Source organism: Tachysurus fulvidraco, chromosome 1, assembly GCF_022655615.1.
Source record: "Tachysurus fulvidraco isolate hzauxx_2018 chromosome 1, HZAU_PFXX_2.0, whole genome shotgun sequence".
Classification (NCBI taxonomy): Eukaryota; Metazoa; Chordata; class Actinopteri; order Siluriformes; family Bagridae; genus Tachysurus; species Tachysurus fulvidraco.
This window is the reverse complement of record NC_062518.1, coordinates 32,140,972-32,167,335: the sequence shown is the minus strand read 5'-3', so window position 1 is coordinate 32,167,335 and position 26,364 is coordinate 32,140,972. Positions and strand designations below refer to the sequence as shown.

Here is a 26,364-nt window from a genome sequence, read left to right as displayed (position 1 = left end):
AGAAACCCCAGCAAGTTCCATGATTTTCATTTATAAATATTTGAGTGTTTGGATCAGCAATTTCATTTTGATCTATCAAATAATTAAAGGACACAGTAATATTTCAGTAGTGAAATGAGGTTTATTGGATTAACAGAAAATGAGCAATATGCATCAAAATTAAATTTGACAGTTGCATAAATTTGGGCACCCCAACAGAAAAATCACATCAATATTTAGTAGAGCCTCTTTTAGCAGAAATAACAGCCTCTAGATGCTTCCTATAGCCTGTAATGAGTGTCTGGATTCTGGATGAATGTATTTTGGACCATTCCTTACAAAACATCTCCAGTTGAGTTAGGTTTGATGGTTGAAATGGTTGGTTCAATGGAAATGGATGGTTCAAATCACCCCACAGATGTTCAGTGATATTCAGGTCTGGTAACTTGGATGGCCATTCCAGAACATTGTACTTGTTCCTCTACAGATTTTGAGCAGTGTTTTGGGTCGTTGTCTTATTGAAATATCCAGCCCTAGCATAACTTCAACTTTGTGACTGATTCCTCAACATTATTCTCAAGAATCTGCTTATATTGAGTGGAATCCATGCAACCCTCAACTTTAACCAGATTCCCAGTACCAGCACTGGCTCCACAGCATGATGGAACCTCCACCAAATTTTACTGTGGGTAGCAAGTGTTTTACTTGGAATGCTGTGTTCTTTTGCCGCCATGCATAACGTCCCTTGTTATGACTAAATAACTGTGTTCCAATTAATCAGTGCTAAGTAGTTAAAGTAGTTACAGGTATTCAAATCAACAAAATGGCAAGGGTGCCCAGATTTATGCACCTGTCTAATTTTGTTTTGATGCATATTGCACATTTTCTGTTAATCCAATAAAACTCATTTACTGAACTACTTTAATATTACTGTGTCCTTCAGTTATTTGATAGAATAAAGTTTAAACCATAACACAGAATGGGTTTATTAAGAAGTACAAAAATCTTTTGCAAACCATTAATCTTACAAAAAAATCAATTACCAGACACGGAAATCTCAAATTTATGTGTAGAACTGAATACTACTACTAAATATATACTACTACTAGTGAAGCTATTACTGATAGACATAAATCACTAATATATTTGAATATATTTACTCCATAAATTAATTAAACATATCACACTTTCTTGTAGGAGAGTTTATGTAATTAATCTGTTATACTGTATAGCTTCAGGCATTATGTGTTATTTCAAATAACTCGTGCACAATGTGAAGCAAAATAAATAAATAAACACACCTGTTTCCAAAAACATGATATCCAGTCACTTCAATTTAATTTTATTCATATAGCATTTTTAATTTTAAATTAATCAGAATATAAAATGTAAAAACTCCCTGAGATGACATGAAGGGAAGGGAACCTATATCGTGCGATTGTTAATCACTCCTTTTCTATAACTGTGTAGTGTGAAAAAAATCTAATTCTAAAAAACTAATTGTGTAAAATAAACTTGTTAGAGATTTAAATCTATCCTATCAAACTGAAGTTCAACTCTTAACTCTTCATTGATGGATACCTGAGAGTAAACCATGCTTCATACCATTCATACACACATACATATCATGAAATATATAAATATATTATAATCTGTGTGTGTGCTTGTGTGTGTGTGTGTGTGTGTGTGTGTTATATTTTCTGCTTGGTAAGTATATACAGATTCATTTCACTGTACATAACACTGAGATCTGTAAATGGAATTGAAGTTTTCAATTGGCCTCATCACCATTTATTCCTCAAAGTGGAGGAACAAGGCTTTTAATAGTTGTGGCATCGAGGTTATCTACACAGATCAGCCGGAACTTAGTTGAACAACACATAACCTTTGTTTATTGAACAAGTGTGGGACTCATCTCCTAAACACGGTAAGAGAGAGAAGTGTGTATTCACATCACGCATGTGCAGCAGTCGTTCATGTCAATTTAAATAAAATCAAATCAGATTTTATTTGTCACATACACATACATACAAAGTACGACATTCAGTGAAATAAAAGGAAAAAGGAATGCAATTTGGGATAAAGAATAAAACCAAAAAGAGGTAGAAAAATAAAGTATAAACTATATTTAAAAAACTATATAAAATATGAAAAATATAAAAATATATGTGAAAAATAGTGTATATACATAAATGCGTTTTTATGATTGTCCTTAAAGTGTCCGTATGCAGTATGGTGTGTATAAAGTGTACTGTGCTGTGCAAGTCCAGTGTTAAAGTGACAGTCCAGATTTAAAGTGACATTGTCAAAAGATGGTTGTCCGGTACTAGATCCTGGGTGTTTCCTGGTTTAAACTCTGAATGGCCTATGGGAAGAAGCTTCTCCTCATTATCTCTGTGTTTGCTTTCAAGGAGCAGAAGCACTTCCCTGAACGCAACAAAGAAAAGAGACCATTGTTGGGATGGCTGACATCCTGTGCAATCTTCCTGGCCCTGTCCTGCAGGTCAGGGAGCTCGGTGTGGATGGTGCGTTCAGCTGACTGCACCACCCTCTTGAGGGCTCGTCTGTCCTGCATGGTGCTGTTCCCAGACCAGGAAGTGATCCTACCCATCAGGACGCTCTCAATGGTGCAGGTGTAGAAAGTCTTTAGCACCTGAGAAGGTAGTTTGAAGTCTCGTAAGCATCTCAGATGGTACAGATGCTGCTGGGCCTTCTTCACCAGGGTGTTGATGTGACAAGGCCAAGACAGCTCCTGTGTGATGTGAACACCTAGGAACCGGAAACTGTCCACTCCATCCACTGGGGTCCCGTTGATGTTTAGTGGTTGGTATGACCGCTCCTGCTTTGTGCTGAAGTCCACTATCAACTCCTTGGTCTTGCTGACGTTCAGGAGAAGATTGTTCTCCTGGCACCATCTCTCCAGGTATTTAATCTCCTGTAGGTAGGCCGTCTCGTCGTTGTTCGAGATCTGGCCAAGATCTGGGATCAGTGTCGTCAGCAAACGATGATGGTGGTGGAGTTAGAAGTGGCCACACAGTCATATGTGTACAGTTAGTACAGCAGGGGGCTCAGAACACAACCCTGGGAAGCTCCAGTGCTGAAGGTGAGGGTGGATGAGGTTCGTTTGCCCCCTGTACGGCTTGTGGTCTGTCTGTCATGAAGATGGAGATCCATTGACACAGTGGCAGGCTGAGTCCCGGGACCTCCAACTTAGAGGTGAGCGAGGAGGGAATTATGGTGTTAAATGCTGAACTGTAGTCCACAAACAGCATTTTTGCATAATTCCCTATTTTTCTGGCTCATAGTGTGGAGAAGATGAGAAATGGCATCCTCAGTAGAGCGGTTCTGGCAGTATGCGGAAATGTAAATTCAAACGTTTCCATTTCACATGACAAAAGTGATACTTTTGTTTCAGTAGATGGAGTCAGTCAGTCTTTTTGCAATGAGAGGATTTTGAACGCAAATCTGGATAATCCACAGAGATTATCAACCTAGAATAAAGACATAGCGTTACTGATATGTGACAATCGTCGGCTCTTGTTTCATATAAACCAATTAAACACGTATCTTATTGTTCATTTGTTGATCTTATAAAGTGTATTACTCCTTCACTACTATTAATTATTCAGAAACTACAGTAAAACAAGCAGGAAAGCTATGTAGTTATGACAGTGAGATGCCACCGGTGGTTCCAGAACGTTTAAGAGTTAAGACAATGATTAAGATGATTAAGATGATTTAATTTCTAAACAAAAGCATCACAGACAAAACTTGACCAAAACATTGGTCAGAGTCCAACGTCCTAACCATTACACCAGTTGGTTACTTCTTTAGTAAATGGCTAATAAGTTTATTTTGATCTATGTTTATTTCTCTCTTACAAACCTAAACAAATTTTGAAATTTCATTGTACAGCCATGAGTGGGAATCAAACTTCTCCCATTTCCCTCTAAGGGAATAGAACTCAGGGTTTTGTGGTCAGAGTCCAATGTCCTAACGATTACACCAGATGGTTACTTCTTTAGCAAATGGTGACAGGTAAGCAGGTTATATTAACCTTGTTAATCTGAATATCATGTGCAAGGGGAATGCACAGCAAACTGAAGCATGCAAGACGGCATTAGCCTGAGAAAGGAAAGGGTATTAATATGTGTATTCTTTTTATTTCATAAATGTTGAAATTTCATTCACATGACAAATTGTCTTTAAAAGTAATCCATCCACACAGTCCACAAACCTGTTTTATGAACGATATAAGAAGTCAAAATTAGATATTCTACTGATGCGATGCACAGCGAATCATACATTGAACAATTATTTACATGCTCAAAGTGTAGCACAGACTAGTGTTGTAAACATAAGGCGAAGGCCGGTAACATATAATAGGTTTACTTATATAAACTTAAAAATCTCATACTACACTGCAAAGGAGCAAGGATGAGATATGTATAGTACTTGGATCATGAAAAGAAACAGAAAGTCGAAACTGTCAATGAGAGGAAAAGAAAAGACCTGCAGCAAGAATGTCAATGCAAAAAGACAAAATATAATGCATAGCATAGAAACCATGCAAAAAGAGGCAGATGAAATGGCAATCAGGGCAGAGAGAAAGCATGACTTCACCTTACTGTCAAAATCAAATGCCTATTGAAAAAGTGTCACAGAGAAAAGTGAGGAGTTAGCAGCTCTAGAACAAAGTTTGGAAAACATTGAGTTTGAAACTAAAAAGTTCAAAAGGATACAGCTTAATGCAGTGAATGTTTTGGACAGACAATTAAATGTTGTTTATTCCGTTTGGTAATGCTTCTGCAGTTATTTTATTTATTTATTTATTTATTTGAGAATGCAGTTGGGTGAAGAGGGAAGGGAAAGTTTAACAAGAAGGGCCTTGGCAGTTGTTATAATGTGTTCATTATAATAAAGTGAAGAGTTTAAAGTCAGAAGCCCTGTGGGTGTATATGGTGTTTTTCTAATTTTATAGTTAAGTAATAGCCATAAAGTGTACGTTGTTTTTAAGACTTCTGGAGAGAAGAACAACTTCAGGCTGTGAATCTGTGATCCTTGTCTTTTTTCCTAAATTTGAAATGTCCTGGAAAAGTCCTGGAAATTGATCTCTGAAAAAGAGTGGGAACCCTGACTTCATGTAAGTACATTTTTAGCTGGATACTTTAACTTTTATTTTATTAACAAGTTTATCTATACTTTTATACTTAAAGTATAAACACTTTATGTATAAAAGTATAGATAAACTTTTATTTTATTAACAAGTTTATCTATACTTTTATACTTAAAGTATAAATACTTTATAAATAAATACTCTCTCAATACTTTGTACATACACTAGACACTGTAGGATTTTGACAACACCATAAGCACACACATTAATCCACATTAACAAGCTATCATTACTGTAGAACAAGCATATAAAGTGTGTGAATGTTTTCAGCTTTTGGTAGGTTATGAATTTTATGCTAACTTATCTCATGGCTTTTTCTTGTTTTGTTTGGAAAACATTGTGAAAAAAGCAAGACAGTAAATGTTACCAGACCGATGACCAGGAATTTGAATATAGACAACACTACTAGATACAAACATGCATGTTTATCTGATTAAACCAGCAGAAAAATTAAGAGGTACAATCTAATACCAATTTACTCTCAAAAACCAATTCCTCAGCCTCTTAGACTATTTCCTGTTTTTGTTTTTGAGCAGTAGGAATACACAGAAAGACAGGAACCAGGTGTTTGTGAGAATAAAGGTCAGTTACTCTGAATGAGACTTGAATAGATGCAGCTGCCTACACATGTGTACATGCTCTCTCTCTCTCTCTCTCTCTCTCTCTCTCTCTCTCTCTCTCTCTCTCTCTCTCTCTCTCTCACACACACACACACACACACACACACACACACACACACACTCTCTCTCTCTCTCTCTCTCTCTCTCACTCTCACTCTCGCTCTAATGCAGTTCTGCCTTTTTCTGTGTTCATTGCTTATATAAAGTGTTTCTTTTTACAGAAGTTGTGTTATAAATTAAAATATTATGAACTTTCTGTTTTTTGCTATAACTCTATATATAAATGTTCAGATTCTTTTTTGAGTTGTATATATTAATGCATACTTGGAGACTGCACATTCCAATTGTGGTTATTAATGCAGAGATCAGTTTTTTAGTGCTGATACAGGACAAGCTTGTGTTTTCTATGTTATTAATGAATCATTATGGGAAAACCTGCAACCTTTCTTGAAACAGAGGGGTCATAATGAGGTCATGTTTTCTTGAAAGGAAAATGGGGAAAAGTTCATCTATATGTGCCTATATTGTTATTGAAAATTGGATTTTACTAATAAAGAAAGCAGATTAAAATCATTGCAATGCTTCAACAAAACTATTTTTTACATTCCAATCAATATTACATCAGTGTATATATTTAAAGGAATTCAAATGCAAAATGCCACCACAGTGTATTGCTACTGCCAAATTTTCCTTGTTAGCCAAGAATCTAGCCCTTGTTCAGTTGTACGAGCAGGAGTCCTTTAAACACTAATTCTTTGTCAGCATATTTGACTAATGCTGTGTCTGATGTCAAGGGTTCATGTAGAAGCATCTGATCTAATTTTGCCATTGATATCTGTTGAAGTCAGAAAAAAAATGTGATTCATTATTGACAATTTCAGCATAATATTTCCCTGATCCAGCTAACTGTAGAGAATTCAAACAAAACAGTTCAGGACAGCTCACTTGGTGATATCCCTGTCCCACAAAAACAGTATTCTAGTTTCTCCATGACAATGTAAAGGCTTTCCAGCTTTTGTAGTAGACTGAACATTTTCCCCAAGGCCTAGTTCAGTGATATTTAGATGGTGTAGAGAACTACAAGTTACAAAGCAAAGTTAAATATCAATAGAGATCAGATCAAATGAGAATGGCCAGACAGATTTGAGCTGTCAGGATGCCTATGTTTAACAGAAAAGCATCTCATGAGGCACAACAGTAGCCTTGAGGTGGAAGACCTCATCAGGTTCTGTTCCTGTCAGCCAAGTTCAAGAATCTAAGGCTACAGTGAACACATGCTCAGACATTGGAAGAACATTTTTATTTTTGATGTTTTTTCTTGTTTTTTACTTGCAGCATTCTGTAAACTATAGTACTAGTTTTATGTGGAAAAAAATCCCAGGAGATCAGTAATTGCTAAAATATTCAGACCAGCTGGTAACATCAACCTTGTCAAGGTCACACTCATCAAGATCACATATTTTCCCCATTCTGTTGTTTGATGTGAGCATTATCTGAAACTCTTGATCTGTATCTGCTTGATTTTATTCATTGCACAGCTTCCACATGATTGGCTTACTGGATAATTGCAAGACTGAGCGGTTGTACAGATGTTCTTCAGATCAGTATGTGCCGTTACACTAAATCGCTTCGACAAGAGACTTTTCCTTGAAAACGTTTCCCGAAAAACATCACCGAGCATCTCGTCTCACTGAGTAATTTTGCCATATTACTACAAACCTTCTTCCAAATCATACCAACCCTGAAGCACATGTATAGTATCACAAGCTATGACCAAGCAAAAACGTTTTCTACATGTCAATAAAATCAGAAAATATTTCATTCATTATAGAACAATAAAAATCTAAATACTTTCAGAAAATAATGCCTTTAGGGTAAAAGGGAAAAATGGGAGGAATTAAATAAGCTCTACCAAATACAATATAAATGTATTGTTCACATCCGAACACTAGGTGGCAGCAGATAGCATTTTCAGTCACACTGCAAGTCTATGGGCCTGTTATATAATCCTGATAGATTATTTGCGTAGCAAAAACGTATGAGAAATTAACTTTTATTTGAGGATTTTAAAACTGCAATATTCTAAGAAGGTTCACAATCATAGACGTCAATTATCGTCATTTACGTGGTAGAAAAACACAAGAAGCAAATCATGAGAAAAATAGATCCTATGATCTATCACGTTTTCCCGTCTAAAATCAGAGCAGTCTGTAATGTTTGAGCACGCTCTTGGACATAGTATAGCAATTATTATTATTATTTCCTTTACAGGCCACGCCTACTTCTTAAATTGACGCAAATGAGTTATTTAATCTTATTGGATAATAGAAATGCCAATCACAGGAAAGGGGGCCGGCCTTTGGAGGCTGCTGTCACAAGAGGTAGTGAAACAGAGGTGGAAGTGTCGGGACTGCGGGAAACTACCCTGCGAGGAAAGGAGCAGTGACGACGGGGGAGAGGCAGTAGAAGGGGACCGGAAGGTGTGACTACTTTCGCACTGTTTTTTTTTTTTTTTTTTTTTTTAAATATATATATAAGGCAGCTTTTCAGTTTTCGGTTGAAGAAACAGGCCTTTTGAGATGGGCGACAAAGCGGGGACCAGGTAAGCAGTGTGTTTAGTTTCAGGGTCTCAGGGTTAGAGGTGAGACAGACTTTGATGTCTGTTACATTTCTGACTCGGTATCTAAAGCTCGATACATTGTCTCGGGTGCGGTTACACACCGCCGACCTGCTCTCTCTCTCTCTCTCTCTCTCTCTCTCTCTCTCTCTCTCTCTCTCTCTCTCTCTCTCTCTCTCACACACACTCACACACACAGATACTAAAGTAACGAGATGTTTCTTGCAAGCCGACCGACAAGCAACAGCAGCACCGACTGCTCCGTTTTTACAGCCTTTTAGCTTTTATAGGGAGCCGTCGTGAAGTCAGAGCAACTTGTTTTTGATTACACTGACACTGTTTGTTTGTTTATTTTAGATTATTTTTTAAAACAAAACAAAAATCAGGGCGTTACAATACAAAGACTGGTTAAACAGCATGCAGACTGAGGTCTGGTCCACACTGTGTGACTAGCAACAGACTAAAAGGTGTATTTGTTTTGTTTATTTATAAGGTTTTTGCTGCTGTTGTATTTGTAAAGGGGAAAGAAAGCGGATGCTGCAGGCAGCGTGAGAATCATGTCGATCACTTCCTCAGCTTAGAGAAAAGGCCTTGGTGTTTCCTGTGTAAAAACAATGTGGTTTGGGTTAAAGACCCATTGGCTTTTTTTTATTATTTGCGTGTGCGTGTGCGTGTGTGTGTGTGTGTGTGTGTGTGTGTGTGTGTGTGTGTATACATATATATTTTTTCCCCAACCCCCAGATGTGCTGCATTAGACGTGGGCGAAGGTGTACGTGTACAGTTTGATGAGTAACTGAGCCACCCTTAGTTTAACTCCTACATCTGAGCTCCTTTATTACAAGGATCGGTATTATAACTCCATTCTGTACCCATGCAGTATTACAAAACTAGGTATTCCTCTTTTTTTCGTGTTTTGACGTCACTTTATGACGTATGACGCACAAAGACACGGCCCTCGCTCTGCATTTTTAAAATCCTACAGCTGTATAACTCTATAATAACTTTTATTTTTAATGATAATCGTTTGTTTATTTATTTATTTTTGTATTGAAGAAGGAGCTCTCTAATGCCAGACTTTCGTGTGAGGTCGTTTAAATTGTCCCATGGGGAGATGTGGCTTAAGTGTTGCTAGACTGAGTGTATTGTCCTGACCAGCTGTGTTATTGTTCATCATGAAGGGTTGGAATAACAGAATAAAACACATGCTTGTTGTTATAGGAACGTAATCAAGGGCACGGCGGTGTAATGAGCTTACCGATCATTGTGAAGTGTTTATATTCCTAACATTATATCACAACTTTTGTTTATTTTTATTTATTTTATTAAAGGACATCCTGCATGTATAATCGCTCAGAGGTACACAAGACAAGATTTTTCTGTTATCACTTATGTTATCGCTACTAGGAACAGTTTCAGACACCAGCGTCTTTTTCCTTTCGCTAGTATAAGAGCACCAAGCCCAATTTGCTCAGCCTGTCCTGAATATAAATCCAGGGCTTAAACTCACTCTTTTACAAATCTCTGACAACATTCACTCGTTCCTAAATATCTTCTTAGAGATAGCTTCAAACCGTATCAAAAACTTTGATGTATTGTGCTGTTAAATATCAACATGTTGGTTTGAAATCTGTTAACAGACTTGGATTATGATGTGCCTGTGAATGAGCTGTTACTATAGAAGTTATAACATTTTATTGTGTATAAAATAAACTTGGGATTGAATTAGAGCCAGACTGCTGAAGAACTGAGGGGGGTGGTTTAATAATGAGCACCTTTTGACCTATCAGATTAGCAATGCTGCAAATGGTCTAGTAAGATGTAGGGATGCAACGATGGCCTTCAGTGCTGGAACAGATGGGATCTGATGGATTTCCCCATCTAGTTCACTGACATATTTTATGCTGTGAACACTTGCAATGTTAAATCTAATAAAGTTCTTGCGTGTTGAACCCAGTGAATGTTTCAGCGAGTCCATTTAATCACAGTTGAAGATACCAGTATCAGGTCTCGGGTGTTATTTAAAGCTCTATCTGCTTCGAATTGAACATAGAAAATAGACAGCAGGTTTCCATTGAAACTGGCCTTGATTGAGTAAGGTGAGGTGAGTGGAGTGAGCGTTCTAAAAGAGGATTTTCTGTATAAAGTGTGATTTATTAATTAGAATATAATTATTGAGGAGTTTTCTTTATTTTTGATGGTGTACAAAGTTACACTTACACAATTGGGTACGATTTATTAACCCCTCATTGTAAATATGTTACATAGGTGCCAACATCCACAGTGTAGTCATGTTAATGATTTTTGTTCCTGAAATATAAATTGGATTTTTTTTTTCTTTTTTCCAACAGCAGTCAGAAAAAATAAGAATTAAAAAAAAAAATCCTAACAGAAAGCCAATTCACTAAAGGGGAAAGGACACTGCACATGCAAGACACACTGTTATGGTTGATTTTGCTTTATGACCACATTATGTAGGTGAGCTTTACCTTAGAATTCTTAAGCCTTGATCTTAAGCCAATAGAAACTAAGTGAGCGAGAGCATAGTCTCTTTTTGTTGGTAAAATAAAATAAAAACTAAATTAAAACTGGACATTTTATGGAGCTTCCTATTATTATGTAACAGACACCTCAGTCTGGATATTATTCTTCTTAATATAATTTAAAAACGCACAAACCAAGAAACGCTAGTGTTCTGTGGTAAAATTCTGCTTTCTTTTCTCTCAGCCTGCTTGGATTTTCATGTTTGCCATGTTGGCACCTGCAGTTAATCTAACATGGCAAGCCTGCATGACTGATCGTACAATAAAATCATTTCGCCTTTGTGTGCAGGGGAGCTGTTGTTCATCACCACCCCCGACCAAAGCATCCAGTGCAGAACCAACTTTGTTTGAGCCCCTATTGATTGACACACTTTCATAGCACATTGCATGTTGGAGGTGGAAGTGTCATCACCTCATCTGTGCCTCCGAATTAGATTCACCGACAACTAAATCTGTACCCATCACAAGTCATGCTAGTGCTTCGAACTTTAAAAGATCTGTTTTGAAACCCACTTACAGCATCATGGTATTAGCCATTTGATGCACTGTTAGTGTTTTAGTTTACACACACGAGCTCTCTCCTTTTCTCATGCTTGAAGGTTGTGGGTGCAGTGAAGTGTGGGTGTAGAGTGCATCTGGCTTACTTAACAATGGAGAATGCCTGTAGGCTACAGGAGATTTGGTTGGTTTGCTTTTCTAAACATGCTAAGCTGTCCACTTAACCTCTTTCCACCACAACAAAATCCTTCTTTCAGCTCCCCGATTCATCATCTTTCCCCATCTCATTTATCATGGCTCAGTACTATCTCTCATAATTCTTAACCAGTCTTCTGTATAAGAAGATTCATCAGTGTAAGACGTCCTGTGCTCCTGGGATACATCAGTATGCCTTCTGCAAAGCAAATCTGTAACTTATTAGATATTGAACTTGTCACACCTGAGTGCTCATTGAACTTTAAGTCTGGTTGTATCATTCCCAGGCAGTGGAGGAGCAAAGCTCACTACACGCCTTCATGTTTTGTCTTTAACTAACACAAATATCAGCTATGAAAGGTCATGGGATTTAGCAGAGGTGTATCCGATGTTAGACTCAAGACAGTGTTTGTCTAATCTTAATCTGTACAGGTAGCTTCCTCCCACTGTTTCGTCAGATTCCTGTTTTGCCTCAATGCTCAAGGTCTTGCATGTGCCGAGATGCTTATTTGACTTACCATAGGCTTCCTGTCCACTTGAACCAGACTGGACATTCAAATCTGTTATTTAAGGCATTTAAGATGTTCTTCTTGCAGATCTGCTGCTCAATAGGTGTTTTTTTTTCCCCTGAAGCATCCTATTTAACCTCTAAAATCCCAGAAGATCAACAGTGTCTGGAAATGTTAAACCAGCTTGTTTAGCACACAATCAGCCATGCCATGGTGTACCTGCATGTTTTGATGTATTGTGCTGCTGCAACTTGATTGGCTGATCAGTAATGGCATGAATGTGTGTAAGTGTTCCTAATAAAATTGATGATGAGTTTATATAATTAATGTCTATAAATTACATGTTACAAGTGTTCTAATACACATGGCTGAACACTGTTATCTCCAAGACTGATGAGCTGCCAGTAGGATAATACAGTCCTCAGTGTGTCACACTACAGGATTAGTTTTCTGTCCAGTCATTCAGCATGTTAAAAAGATAGTGATGTCTAGTCACATTTTACAGTCTATAAGAAGCTCACTTCATAGTCTATTTTTTAGTCAGAATAAGGAAGAATTCGCTTTGTTGTCAAAAGTCTGGCCTGTCACGTATCACCTGAACAGGAAGATTTATGACCCGATGCTGATGATTTTAAAAAACTGGCAAATATCGGCTGATGGGTCGGCCTTGACGATGCATCAGTCTACCACTAATAACAATACAGTGAAAATTATTATAAAGTGAAATCCTCTAGCCCCTTGCTTTGTTCAGTCATTCATGGAGATGCAGGAAATGAGAGATGACCAAGACTGATGGTTGCAAAGCAATAAAGATGTAGAGATCTGCTTTAATCTTTTTGGAATTTATATTAAATGTTGCTTAAATGCAAGATGCAATTCAATTACAGTGGATTATTATAGCAGTCAGTCTGGGTTTTAGTGTGTGTGTGTGTGTGTGTGTGTGTGGAGTCACTGGGTTGGGGAAGGAGGTGATCAGAAGCGGTTATCACTCATCCGCATTCAGCCGGTGTGGCTTTAGGTTTTGTTTCCAGCCTGACTCCACTCCTTTAGGCTGTTGATCTTGGTGTGGCTTTAATTTGGATGGAATGAAAAATCTCTAGTCACAACAGGCCTCTGTGGATACAGTTGCTGACCTCTGCTCTGAAAGATACAAAAAACAGCTCTAAATACCAAAGGGAATGTCCACATTTTATAGAGATGTTGCAGTTATACTGTATTTGTAATAGCACCATGCAACAATATACCAGCATTATTTTGTTTATACACTGCTGATATGTTTACAGCATTTTTTACACATTTTTGAGACTTCCAAGATGCCATGGAATACCAGTCTGAGGTATATATTGTGCAGATTTATAGTGTAATGTATAAGTTGCTTATGTCTTTAATAAACTTTACTGAGCTTCTGCCGCAGTTCTTCTGGAGACTTTGGTGCACTTGCTTGTATTTTTTAACACAAAACCCAGCATTCTTTATCAAGTGCGTCACCTGAAAATGGACTGTGACTTTGTATTGTGTGTTCTTTACTCATACAATCATTTTTCTACAATAATGTTTACATGTAATTAAAACCAGAAATCAATTAAATTATTATTTGGGGTTAAGGTATTACATTGTAATGTGGTGTTTTTTTAATGCTAAAAACATTCTCTCACTCTATAACTATTTATTTTTAAATAGTCGTGCTAAAGGACGAATGACGTGCTTGGAATAGAAGAAATGAGATGATTTTAAGCTTGTCTTACACCACTGTAAATCATTAGGCAAAACTTCAAAATCAGAATTGGAAGAATATGAATGTCATACCTGGCTACTTGTGTTAGCATTGCCTGGTCTTACTGCTTGAACGGTGCACGACTGAAATTCTCAAATTTGTACAAATATATTTTTTTGCTTCTCTTTGTTTCACTTTTTTCGCCATGCTCTCCTCTGTCTCCAGTATAAACAGCCCTTTCTCTGTCTCTCTGTAAGTAGATGACCCTCCTAACCTCTGAGGCTTCATCACTCATCACCATAGTAACCGGCTTGTCCACCACCAGTAAAAGGCTGCATACTCATATTGTGTTGTGAAAAAGTGTTTGCTCCCATCTGCTTTTTAGCAAGTGTAAAGCATGGAATGGAATAGCTGATGGAAAGACTTTATGGCAACAATGTTTTCTTACACACCTTAATGCAGTCATGCACGTGCTTCAGAACATAGAAATCACTCCTGCTTTGCTTCACACCAGTCACACGCACTCATGAAAGTATATATTGCTCACATATCTGTCTAATAAAGATGTTGTCGGGTGCAAACAACATTTCCTGGGATGCATCTCTTATACAAAAGCTTTCATTGCTTTAGTTTAACGGGCCTCGATCATGAGAGCTCTCATTGTGTTCAATAACACCACAAGGAAATGCAACTTTGTTTATTTGAATGAGGTTATGTCAGTAAACTTTAGATGTTATGGTTAGTATCCCTGGCAGCTAGTAGTGCAAATATATTCACACATGCAGCTGGAACTGTCACTACATTTTCTCTTAACACTGTATATGGGAGTGTAGTGAGGGGGAATTTATTTTTATTTTAAAGATATGGGTTTTTTTTTGGCCAGAATAATCTACATGCTTTCAAATAATCCACACAATATTGAGTCCTGCTTTTTTTTTCACTGGGAGTTTGATATCTTTTTTTTCTTATTTGTTTTTTACTCACCCGACTTTTTACTTAAATATTACATGGGTATAGTTTGGCCATCAGTGGTCTCTTAGACATGAGGTGAAGATTGTGTTTTCACACTTGACCATGAGCTTTTCTCACACACTGCAGATATTGAGTCAAATATTGTATGTTGCATTTTTTTTACACCAGGAAAGTCACGACTGGACTGGGAGAAGATTAGATGGTGTAATTTTATACACCCCATACTAAGGATAATTGTTTTAGGCCAACCTAAATTCAGGACACGTTGTGGGACTCGACCTGAAGATTGACTTTTTATTTTATTTATTTATTTTATTTTTTTATTATTTGTCCAAGCATAGTCTAGATACGGTGCTGTGGCCTTTTCTTATCAAGCGTGCACAGTGTTGGAACAGCCTGAAATAAGGTTTTCAGCAATGATCATGGAGTCATGTGATAACATAATGATAGCATGTTGAGAAAAAATGTAGGTTGTGTGAACATGAGCTGTTTTTACAGGATGTATTTTTTTTTTTTTTTAAAGTTTGATGTGTGGGTGGAGAAGTGGTAGCTCAGTGGTTAAATTTTTTTGACGACATATCGAAAGGTCATAAATGAGAGAAATGTAAGTTGCTCTGGATAAGGACATCTGTCAAATGCGTAAATGTGTGAAGGCCGTTTAAAAAAATAAAATAAATAATAAAAAAAATCGTATAGTCATGGGTAAAGATTTACATTGTAGAATAACTGTAAACTGTATGCTTGCTATATTTAAAGCAAGAGTTCAACACTTACAATAGTGTGCGACTGTGGAGTCAAGTTTAACACAGAGTCATCGCCATTCTTACACCAAACAATATTAAAATCAGAAAATGGAGCTGTCGTGTGTTTTTAGTTTACTCAGCGCATCTATAACGGAAAAGATGTGAAAAGTTCTGCCTATCCCTGTCAAACCAAAATAGTTTTAAGGTCAACTTGCACCTCGTTCCAGTTGTTTGTTGAATGACTTGTTAACCCCAGAAATTTTGCGCTATACTAGAGAAAGCCCTGCAGGGTTAACTGTTCAACAAAAATCTCCCCAAAAACTAAATTAGCCCACAGAAAAAAAAACACCCACGTTAATACTGTTGCTGTCCCACTGCTCAGAGTCACTTTTGTAAAAAGGAGTAGCAAATTACAAGAAACTGCATGAATGTGTGCATGATTGACGCGTTTATGAGGAAGATGAAATCAAACATCCCTTTTTTTTTTTAAAGAAAAATTTTAAATTAGAAATACTGATGTCATTAAATCTCTCTCTCTCTCACTATTGATTGATTTTTGTATTTGCACTTTTTTGACTGACTGCAACCTTCTTGAAGACTTTAATGTTACTAGTGTCTTTCACAGATACAAAGGTTGAGCCTGGGACAATCTTAGGTCTTTAGTGAGTCACTTTATTGCAAATAGGTGACAGTATCTTAGTGTTGCAGTGTTTAGGTTAAAGATTTCATTCACGATTTAACAAGATTGCCTGCCAGCTTCAGGAAAATGTTAGTGTTTATAAGTTGGTGTCAATCACATGGCACATTTCTCTCAAAGTAGGTGGGCGCGTTTAGTGACGAAAAAGTTCCAGTTCAAGCTAAAAGTCTGTTTTATTCATTTAAATACTGAAATCAACTAGTTTTGGTCGTAATCCCTGCATCATAGGAACCACATAAATCAGACCGCTTTGAAACCTTTTATAGTTTATTCACGAGCCATTTTCCTACTAGTAGTATGAAAAATGTTGGATGAAGTAATAGTCTATTAGTCAGTCACGTGGTACAGTCTCCACTCTGTTTATGATCACTGAGTGAAATCACCTGAATACGTGCAGCCGATTGTTCTGTTTAATGAAGTGAAGCCACTTCAAAGCCTTCGCTCCCACGTACGCTCACAAACACATCGATCGACTACAGTAAGTGTTAAGTGCAGGATTAGTTTTCATACACGCCGCATGGGGTGCTGCGAATCTTCCTTTCATTAAGCCTGACAAAATTATTAATAATAAAATAGTTTTGCTTGTTCAGGTCCCTGGGGGTCTAGTAATGATTACACTAGCAAGCATATTGAGGAAGATGCCTTTATAGAGCAGTATGTTCTACATCAGCAAATCCACTGACTCGCATACATGTGCTTGTGTGCTGATTGCTTTTGATGCAGTTTACCCTTCACAATTTTGGGTATACTGCATCAAATTCAAAGTTTGAGGCTTGCTGTGATTGACTGATTAGGTTAGAGACTGACTGACTGACTGTATGCACGTGTATACACATTCATGAAAATGCATTTAAATGTCTAATTTCATCACTGTAATACATCTGTACTCTTCAAACAGCTACTTAATATTATAAATTCATCTCATTTCTTAAACCATGTGCAGTGGACTCGCGTGGATCTTTGGCTTAATCTCCAATGACTTCCTATTTACTTTTAAGTGTCAAGAGAAATTTTGGCAGTGTCATGAGCTGAAAGTAGAGAATCGTGTCTCAGACTTGAAGGTTAATTCTCACATTATGGAAAGCAGAAGCCCAAAAGAATGGGTCTGTCAGAAATATTTGTCCACAGTGGGAAGCAGCTATGGAAAAACCCATTTATCAGTGCAGCACATCACTGATGTAAAAAGATTTGTTGCTAAGGAGAAAAGGTTTTTAAGTTGAGGCAAGTTGTATAAATGTCCAATTAAAGGGCTGACATTTTCAGGTAGTTTGCAGATGTTCCTCTTGTGTGCCACAACACGTCAGTCTATTCAAATGTGAGAAAATGAGATGTTTGGGTAGATTTCACACAGCACTTTAGGTCAAAAGGTAAAAGTTGACTGTTCAGAGGTGATCACACAGTACTGATGATGTATGTACATCTGCTTAGAGGTGAATAGATCTGTTGCTACTGGCAACCTAGGATTTTGTATGTGTGATAACAGTAAGTGATAATACCCAGAGATCCGCAGCATTTCAGGGATCATTTCTGTGTCTGGAAAACATTTGAATCTCTTACTGAAGCTTGTCTTGCTAATAGCTTATGAACCAACCCATGTTTGACATGGACACAAACTTCAAGTGACCTGAGCAGATTTTCTCTTCATTGTTTGAATGCAGGATCAAGCAGGCTATGCACAGGACAGCTAATCACTACTGAGTTACAAACCTTTTAGAATTATTGCAAAATTGCCTTGTATTGCATCTTCATTCAATTCATCAGACAGCCATTAAATGCCACTTAAAGTACTTCATTTTGACCACCAGCAGCAGCCCAGTGACCTTTTAGTGAACTTTTCTGATCTTTCTGGAACATAACAAAGCCAAAACTTATTACATCTTTTAAATTATTATTAGGTGATTATTGTTCATCAATTATAATGAATTCTCTAACTTACTCGGTCTTCTTAGCTAGAAAGTTTGACAGAAGTATGAGCAGGAATGAACTTGATGGATGAGGAACTACTGAGCATAAGAACAATATACAGAGACTTAAACAACTTTAAGTCCAGTGACGGATACGTTTGTGTATTTGTCTGAAAAAAAAAAAAATGCCGTGGCAGAAATCAATGCATCATTACTCCAGGCCCTTACCTTTTTATGCTGATTTTCATCCACGTTGTTCTTTTTGCAAATTTCTGACGTCAAGAAACGTCACAAACCGAACACGCCATCTGATTTTAATGCAATTTGAAACCACACGAGATGTGGCTTGGAAAACGTCTGATTTCATGTCCTTTATTTTTGTACCATCTGCAGAAAATATTTTCTTTTCAAATTAGCTATTCAAAAGAAATCAGAATTGAGCACAATTCACTTTTTTTATTTTTTATTTTTAGTTATTTTTTTTTAACCATTCTTTTTTTTCTTTTTCTTTCCTGTCTAACTCATGCTTTCGGCACATTTACTACTCTTATCCATCATAATCTTCTTCTTTTGTACATCTTTTTTCCTCATCCGTCTTCCTTATAGGCACACTTTTTTTTTTTGCCTTGTGGCTTGCTGGAATTTGCATGCACTGTGACTTTACATCCTAATTATATGCTTTTATAGTCTGATTTGACTGCATGTTGTTCTACAGTATCTTGTGGTTCTGGGACGATGCTTGTTTTTCCTTTTTTACCTGATTTAGTTTTTTTCCTGCATTGGTAGATCCACTGGTCCCTATTTTGCTGATGGAGACATAAACATATGTAGAAGACATCAGTTTCTTTTGCATCATTTCTCCTGACATTTAAAGTTTAATACTTTTGTTCCTGTTTATAAGAGGCTAAATTTTAAGATTGTGCTAATCTGTTGATAAAGACCTGATGGCTTAACAGTTTTTGTATTATTAATGAAGACCATAATTCAATCAAGGAATAGGAATTAAAATGGCAATATAAGGAATCTTTTCTGCAGTTTGTATTATTGCAGAGTTGTCAAGTAAGTAGCATTGCTGCTTATTGTCCTGGTAGGGTCCTAGTTACTGTATCGCAGTTTAATATGGGTTTATATGGGGTTTTTACAGGTTCTTCATTTTCTTTCTACCTCCTTAAGAACATGTTGGAAGTAGATTTGGTGTGTGTATGATAACAGGCACATTCATTCAACTTCAGTAAAAGGATCTGGACAGGAATATACACACCAAATCTATGCACAGTTATTGTCATTGCTAGTGATGTGCAGAATTGTGTACTGTGGAGTCTAATCAGTACACAGCACACTATGTTCTTATTGTTTTTAAATATTCTTCTAGCTTGCACTGACTTGTCAGTGTTGGGCCAAGTAGGCATTTGGTTATGTTGCACTAAAGGATTGTGGAAGTTTGGTTTAAAAAGATTCTTTTTTTCATGCTCCGTGGAGAGCAACCATTTGAGTCACTGTGTCAGTGTTGGTCAATCAATCAAGCTCTTGCCCAGGCCATCAAGTGATGAGTTAAAATGTTTTTTTTTTCATTGATAAAAGACAGCATTTCTTTATTACAAGTGTTTAACATCTCATTCCAAATCCATGGCTATTAATGCTGAGTTGAGTTTTTTTTTTTTTTCTCCTTTGCAGTTCTAAAAGCCTTTGTGCTTCTGAAAAGTCTTTTTCGGTAGATTTTGAATGTACGAGAGCAGGGGTGTCAAACTCGATGTAATTATATTTGGCCCGCAAGATCATATCAAATGTGCATTACAGCTGGCTAGCTGCATGCTCTGCTAATACTACATATCCCAGAATGCCTTGCCACTGTATTGATGCATAGTCACGAACAGCAAGCGCCCCTCATTCTCTGTTGACAGTCATTAACAAACGTTACAGTCACATCGGGCAAGTTAATTCCACCCTCCACAAAAATGGCCAAACGAAAGATGGACAATAGGAGCTTTCAAGACAGGTGGGAGGCAGATTATCTGTTCACGAATATAAAGGACAGACCTGTTTGTCTTGTGTGCGGCGCTAACTTCTGTAATGAAAGAATATAGCATAAGAAGACACTATGAAACGAAACATTATGAGAAGTATAAGGACGTAAAGCAGAAGCTCCAGAACTCGGAGGAGATGAAAAAAAGTCTGGTTTCCCGGCAGACTATGTTCATGAAAGCAAAATTAAAAATTGAAGCTGCTGTAAAGGAGAGTTTTATTGTGGCAGCAGAGATCGCAAAATCTTCCCAGCCCTTTAATGAGGGACAGTTTGTCAAAAAGTGTATGGTCAAAGTTTGCGAAATGAACACCAGTGATGTGTCCTATTTCAAATTTAATTTCTTATGTGTTTGTAATATCAAGCTCTGGTTGTTCCAAATCCTGTATTTAAGCAAAACTAAAGTTTGTTTCCATATGAAAAAGGTTGAACATTACATAACAGTTGCAGTAAATATTCAGTTTGGCCCGTGACTTTCTCAGTTTTATATTTTGGCCCACTGTGAATTTGAGTTTGACACCCCTGGTCTAGAGGTTGGACATTAATATTTGGAAAGGAAGCTTGATGTAAAGATTTCCAGTTTGTGCCAAAGGTATTCATTGGGGTAAAGTTCAGGGATCTGTGCAGGCCATTCAAGTTGTTCCACTCCAACATTGTGACAACAATGAAGACATGGTGTGCTTCCAACTTTGTGACAACAGCTTGTGGGGGACTCGCATATATTTGCTCAATTGTAGGTGTTAAATCCTCCAAACTACTTCTTGAGATGCATAAGAAGTTCAGCTCTCCATGGGTTGAAAATTTCTACTGAAGTAGCTCCATACAGTAGCTAACAAACATACTGGCTAGTCCAGGGGTCGGCAACCTTAAACACTCAAAGAGCCATTTGGACCCGTTTACCACAGAAAAAATACCACAGGGAGCCACAAAATTCTTTTGACATCTAAAATGAAGAGAACACTGCATATATCGTTTTTTACCTTTATGGAAAGTATAGAAAAAACTGTAGTGTGTTGCATTTATGAAATCAATTAACTGCTACCGAGTAAGCACAATTTTATTTCTGCAAGCAAACAAAAATAGGTTACTTTCAAATAAAATGTTTAATGTATAATTGAGTCCTTCGTATTCATGACCAAGGCTCTCAAGTTTTGAAGACAGGCAAGCATGACATCTCCAACCCCTCGCTTTTTTTCATTGGATGTTGCGTTAAATCTTTCCCAGATAGTGCTATTTTCTGATTGGCTATTGTGTAGCTTCTTTTTCGATTGGCTGTTAAGTGTCAGGCTCGACTAAGAACTGAGATGCGCTTGATTCCTGCCCGGTTCCACAGAGACAATAGTGCGGACTGATACATTTTGGGCGCTGCGGCTTATTAAATATATGAGTTTTTCTGCGTGAGAATACGATGGGCGGCGAGAGAGCGTGAGAAAAGACCGAAATGCGTGACTGTCACTCTCAATGTGTGGCACTTGGCAGACCTGCATGACACAAAAAATTAAACTTGCCGGCTGCAGCAAACCAAAAATGCGCCTGCTTCTGTGTGTCAGATTTCGCAAGTCGGCGGTTATGACGCATATTTTTGTAAAAAAAAAATAATAATAATTAAACACGGTTTACGTTAATGTTACAAGAGCATCATGATCTTAGAATTTATAATTACATTTTTTAAAAACTAGCTAACAAAAATAAAAAATTTAAATTAAATATTTATTTTCCAAATCTACAGGGAGCCGCAGCAGAGGGATGAAAGAGCCACTTGTGGCTCCGGAGCCGCGGGTTGCCGACCCCTGGGCTAGACAGAGTGAAAATACCCTGAGATAAATAATTGCTATTGTACTGATGATAAGCTGAATCCATGGCACAAAACTAAGAAAATTTCTGAAAAGGGGTGAAAATATTTTTGTGGGATGTTTTTTATTCAAACCAGCTTTAGCCCTATGGCTTTTAGTCCCAGTTCTACTTGGAAACACATGCTGATGAGTAGCTGATAAGTTGAATTGCTTTACAAATGAGAAGCATAAAATATGGCATGCAGTGACTGAAAGCTTTAGTCCCAAAGTGCTCAGTGTTTATATGCATAAGCATATTGGTGTGGAAAGCTGATTATGTGCTGCATAGTGATTCATCTTCAACACTTGTCTCTGTAGAACATGTGATAGAAATTTTACCGGAATCTGACAGAACAGTTGTAGTCTACCAGTCTGTAAAGGATGAACACCATTCCTCTAAATAGCATTCACTCCATAGGTGTGTTGAGTGTTGTCTCTCCAAAATAATGATATACAGTACAAGGGATTAAACAATGTTGTCTTTTTTTTTTTTTAAGCTTTATTACCTATAAACAGTTTTTAGACTGACTGTATTCTCGGTCTGGGACCTAGTGAACCAGCATTGATGTATTTATTGATAGAGACTTGTAAGCAGTGCTGTAAGCCTTTCTGGATAAAGGCATCTACCAAGTATTGTTTAATGTAAATGAGTATAAAAGCCTCTATTAAAATGACCGGTTTTTGTCAAGTGATTAAAAAAAACATGATGAACATGTAATCGGTCACCTTGAATATGATTTATTGCATCCAACAAATAAAGACAAAGATTTTAGTAAGTTAAAGAAAAGGGAAATGTCCTTGTTGCATAATTAGCTTATACTGCCTTAAAGCAATTTTTGCTTGTAATACAGCACTGTCTTGATTTGCCAATAGCAAGGGGATCTCCTTTACACTGCCTTCTTAAAACCGTTCCACAGGTTTTTATATCTGACCGAGCCATCCTAAAAAGGTGTTCTTATTCTTCTGAAGATATTTCTTTGTGAACTTCGATATGTGCTTTTTTTTTATGATTCATACTCCATTTTCAGCTGCCTAACGAAGATCTGCAGGTTTTTTTTCTACAATCGATCGGTATTTAGAGACAACCATGATTCTTTCTCTTTACTCTCTCGCTTGCACTCTCCTTACTCTCTCCCACTCTCTCTCTCTCTTTACTCCTAACTAGAGCCTTAGCTTTGAGAATTCTGCCAAATAGTTTCCCCTTGGTCTCATTAGACCAGAACACATTTCATCACCTGGTTTGGGGTGTTTTAAGTTTGTTTTTTTTGTTTTTCTGTTCTTTTGTCCCTTAAGTGTTTTGATTTGTTTTCCACTTGTTGGCTCCCATGTCACATTTAATTAATAATGATTTTGTTTGTTTTAACGTGTGTAGGATTTTTTTTTTATCATTTATTCTTTTTATAAAGCCTGTACATAATTTTTAATACTAACTAAATTGTGACGTTGCATCTAGAAGAGGTTCAGAAAGCTACAGCACAATGTTTAACAGAATTTGCTGAGTGTGCAAACTGTTTTTTTCTGTCCTGCATTATAGAACATATATAATGGTCCTTTCTGTATCTCCTCTCACGCGCACACGCACACAACAGGCTACAGGAACATACACACAGCTTTGGTGACGCAGGCAGTATATTTGGAAAGGAAAGCAACGGATGGCTGACCTGACCTCCTACCCCCATATTCACACTACGCGTGTGTGTGTGTGTGTGTGTGTGTGTGTGTGTGTGTGTGTGTGTGTGTGTGTGTGTGTGTGTGTGTGTGTGTGTGTGTGTGTGTGTGTGTGTGTGTGTGTGTGTGTGTGTGTGTGTGTGTGTGTGTGTGTGTGTGCGCTGTTTCTGTGATTTGTGCTGCTCTTGTGAGTGAAGTATATAGAAAAGTCTATTCATGCTAGCTCTATTTTTCTAACTATGCTCTGTCTGTTAATTATATGTACAGTATAAGTATGAGAACTGTCTTGAAATGTGGGATAGGACTGGACTTAATGGGGAAGCTGCAAAATCCACAAATGTTCTCTTAGTGGTTGGGCTATTTGATTATTATGAAATGGGTTTATAATGTGAGGGAAGTAACCTCAGCCCTAAGACCTTTTTTTAATCATGATTCTTTTAGGATTAATCCTGTCTGTCATTAATGCAGTGCAGTAAATGCTGTGTGTCCATCAATCTACATCTGTGGAAATTTGAACACTTTACATTAAGTTCTTAGCTCATATACAGTATATGTAAGGGTCAAGAATTATAAGCAGACATCAGTATTGTACACTTAAATGTACACTTAAATGTACACTTTCTGGAAGCTCTCCTAAGACCTTGCTGTCTAAGATTTCAGCCTGTTATCGATAATCAAGGTTCAAAGTCTGATTATGCCCCACTGATCTGCAGTCAGCTCGGAGAGCAAAAAAGATTACAGATGAACTGCATGTCCTTTAAAAAAAATAGTGATTAACTCCTCTGATACCTTACTGCATGCTTCATGAATTCAGTTTTCATTTGTAATGGGGTGAGAGTAAGCGAGCTGTATTCTTACTGTATCCAGGGATCAATTCCCCCAAAAAAGTAGTGTTGATGAAAGTGAAAAATGGCAGTCATGGCAAATTAGATGTTTTTGCCCAGAAGCTCTGTAGCTGTCATCTTCTGTAGCTGATATGTGAAATTGTATGTTGCCTAAGGAGTCTACTTATATCAAGTTTTGGCTTCTAAGACAAAGATCATAAAAAGAATAGAAAGGAATCCAATATAGATAAACAGAGGACATTTAAAGGGGGTTTGCTTGCTACTTAATAGTGTTACCTGGAAATTTTCATATTTTTGTAAATTCCTGCAACTTCTATTATGTACTACTGTCACAGTCTATTCAGTTACTGCATTCAAAACTGTGACGGCATACCAACAAAAACCAATAAACATGTGCCAAATGCATTCCAGGTAATCAAAAGAAATTGTAAAAAAAAAAAAAATGTATGAAGTCAGGTTTATAGTTTAAAAGATGAGCTTGACTCTGTACTCTCTGAGCATCTTAGTAGGTACACTTTACTGATGCTGGGTAGTGTTTCACTTTGTTCTCAAAACAGCCTCATTTCTTCATGGCATGGATTCCACAAGATGTTGGAAATATCTGGCACAATAATAATCCCTAACATTACATTCATGCCTATTCATGATGGTGGATGTGAACATGGTTGATGTGGGCAGTCGTGGCCTAATGGTTAGAGAGTCTGACTCGTAACCTCAAGGTTGTGGGTATGAGTCTCGGGCCGGCCACGACTGAGGTGCCCTTGAGCAAGGCACGAACCCCCCAACTGCTCCCCGGGTGCCGTAGCATAAATGGCTGCCCACTGCTTCGGGTGTTTGTGTTCACAGTGTGTGTATTCAATGCTTTGTGTGTGCATTTTGGATGGGTTAAATGCAGAGAACGAATTCTGAGTATGGGTCGCCGTAGGTCACGTCACTTTTAAACATTACCTGAATCTTCTGGCCGTATCTCCATGATTTATTGCATTGTGCTGCTGCCACACGACTGGCTGATTAGATACTTTATTAGATGTTCCTAAAAAGTGCTTGTTATTGTGGAAATTAACTTGCTGGGTCTGGAGCATAAATCTCCAGTGTTCAGCATAAATGGTCCTGATTTACACGAATACAAGCTGTAGCATGACCTCGCCAGTGGCCATGGCAGTTTCTCTATGACACACTGCCTAATGTCTAGGCCTCACGTAACCCTGTGATCGGTTTTAATGACCAGTATTAGGACAAGGATGTATCTGTATGCTTTAGAACTAGGAGAAAACTGAAGATACTTCCATGGGTCATGTGCTCCTATATTAACAGTAGTAATAACATAATTTTTTTTTTTATCAGTTAGCTATAGAAAATAGGCTTTAAATATGTAACCGTTTTATTTCCCTCTCATTTTTCATTGTCACTGTTCATTATTTCTACAAAGTGGAAATCTGCAGTTAAAACAAAGATTTATTTGCTAACATCTCATTTAATGTTCTGAAACCAGTTTGAAACAGAATGTGTATGTGAACTTCATCTTAGACCAATATTCTCATCAATACGTTATCGTACCCAACAAGATGGCGGCGGTGCCGTTCTTTAGTCTCTGACACACTGATGTCATCAAGCTTCTGACACATTTCACAAGTCTTAACAAATGTGTGTGTGTGTGTGTGTGTGTGTGCGCGCGCGTGTGCAGGATTTTGCAGAAGATTTGCTATTTGCATTTAAAAAAAATAAAAATCAAAAAAATCAAATTAAACCAATTAAGGTGCAGTTTGAAAATCACTATTGTATCGTTCACTCGGACTAACATTTAAGGAGTTGTTTTGAGTGTGTGTGGTGCGTAT

At 37.4% G+C, this 26,364-nt stretch overlaps 1 protein-coding gene across 1 annotated transcript in view; it reads left to right on the top strand.

Annotated features, from left to right (window-relative positions):
* Positions 1–8,242: 8,242 nt before the first annotated feature.
* Positions 8,243–26,364, top strand: part of arrb2b (arrestin, beta 2b) — a 41,055-nt gene continuing 22,933 nt past the window's right edge. Inside the window, exon 1 of the mRNA XM_027134413.2 lies at positions 8,243–8,377. Within this exon, the coding sequence (XP_026990214.1) occupies positions 8,355–8,377 (23 nt within the window). The 5' untranslated portion in view covers positions 8,243–8,354. The remainder of the gene's footprint in view (positions 8,378–26,364) is intronic.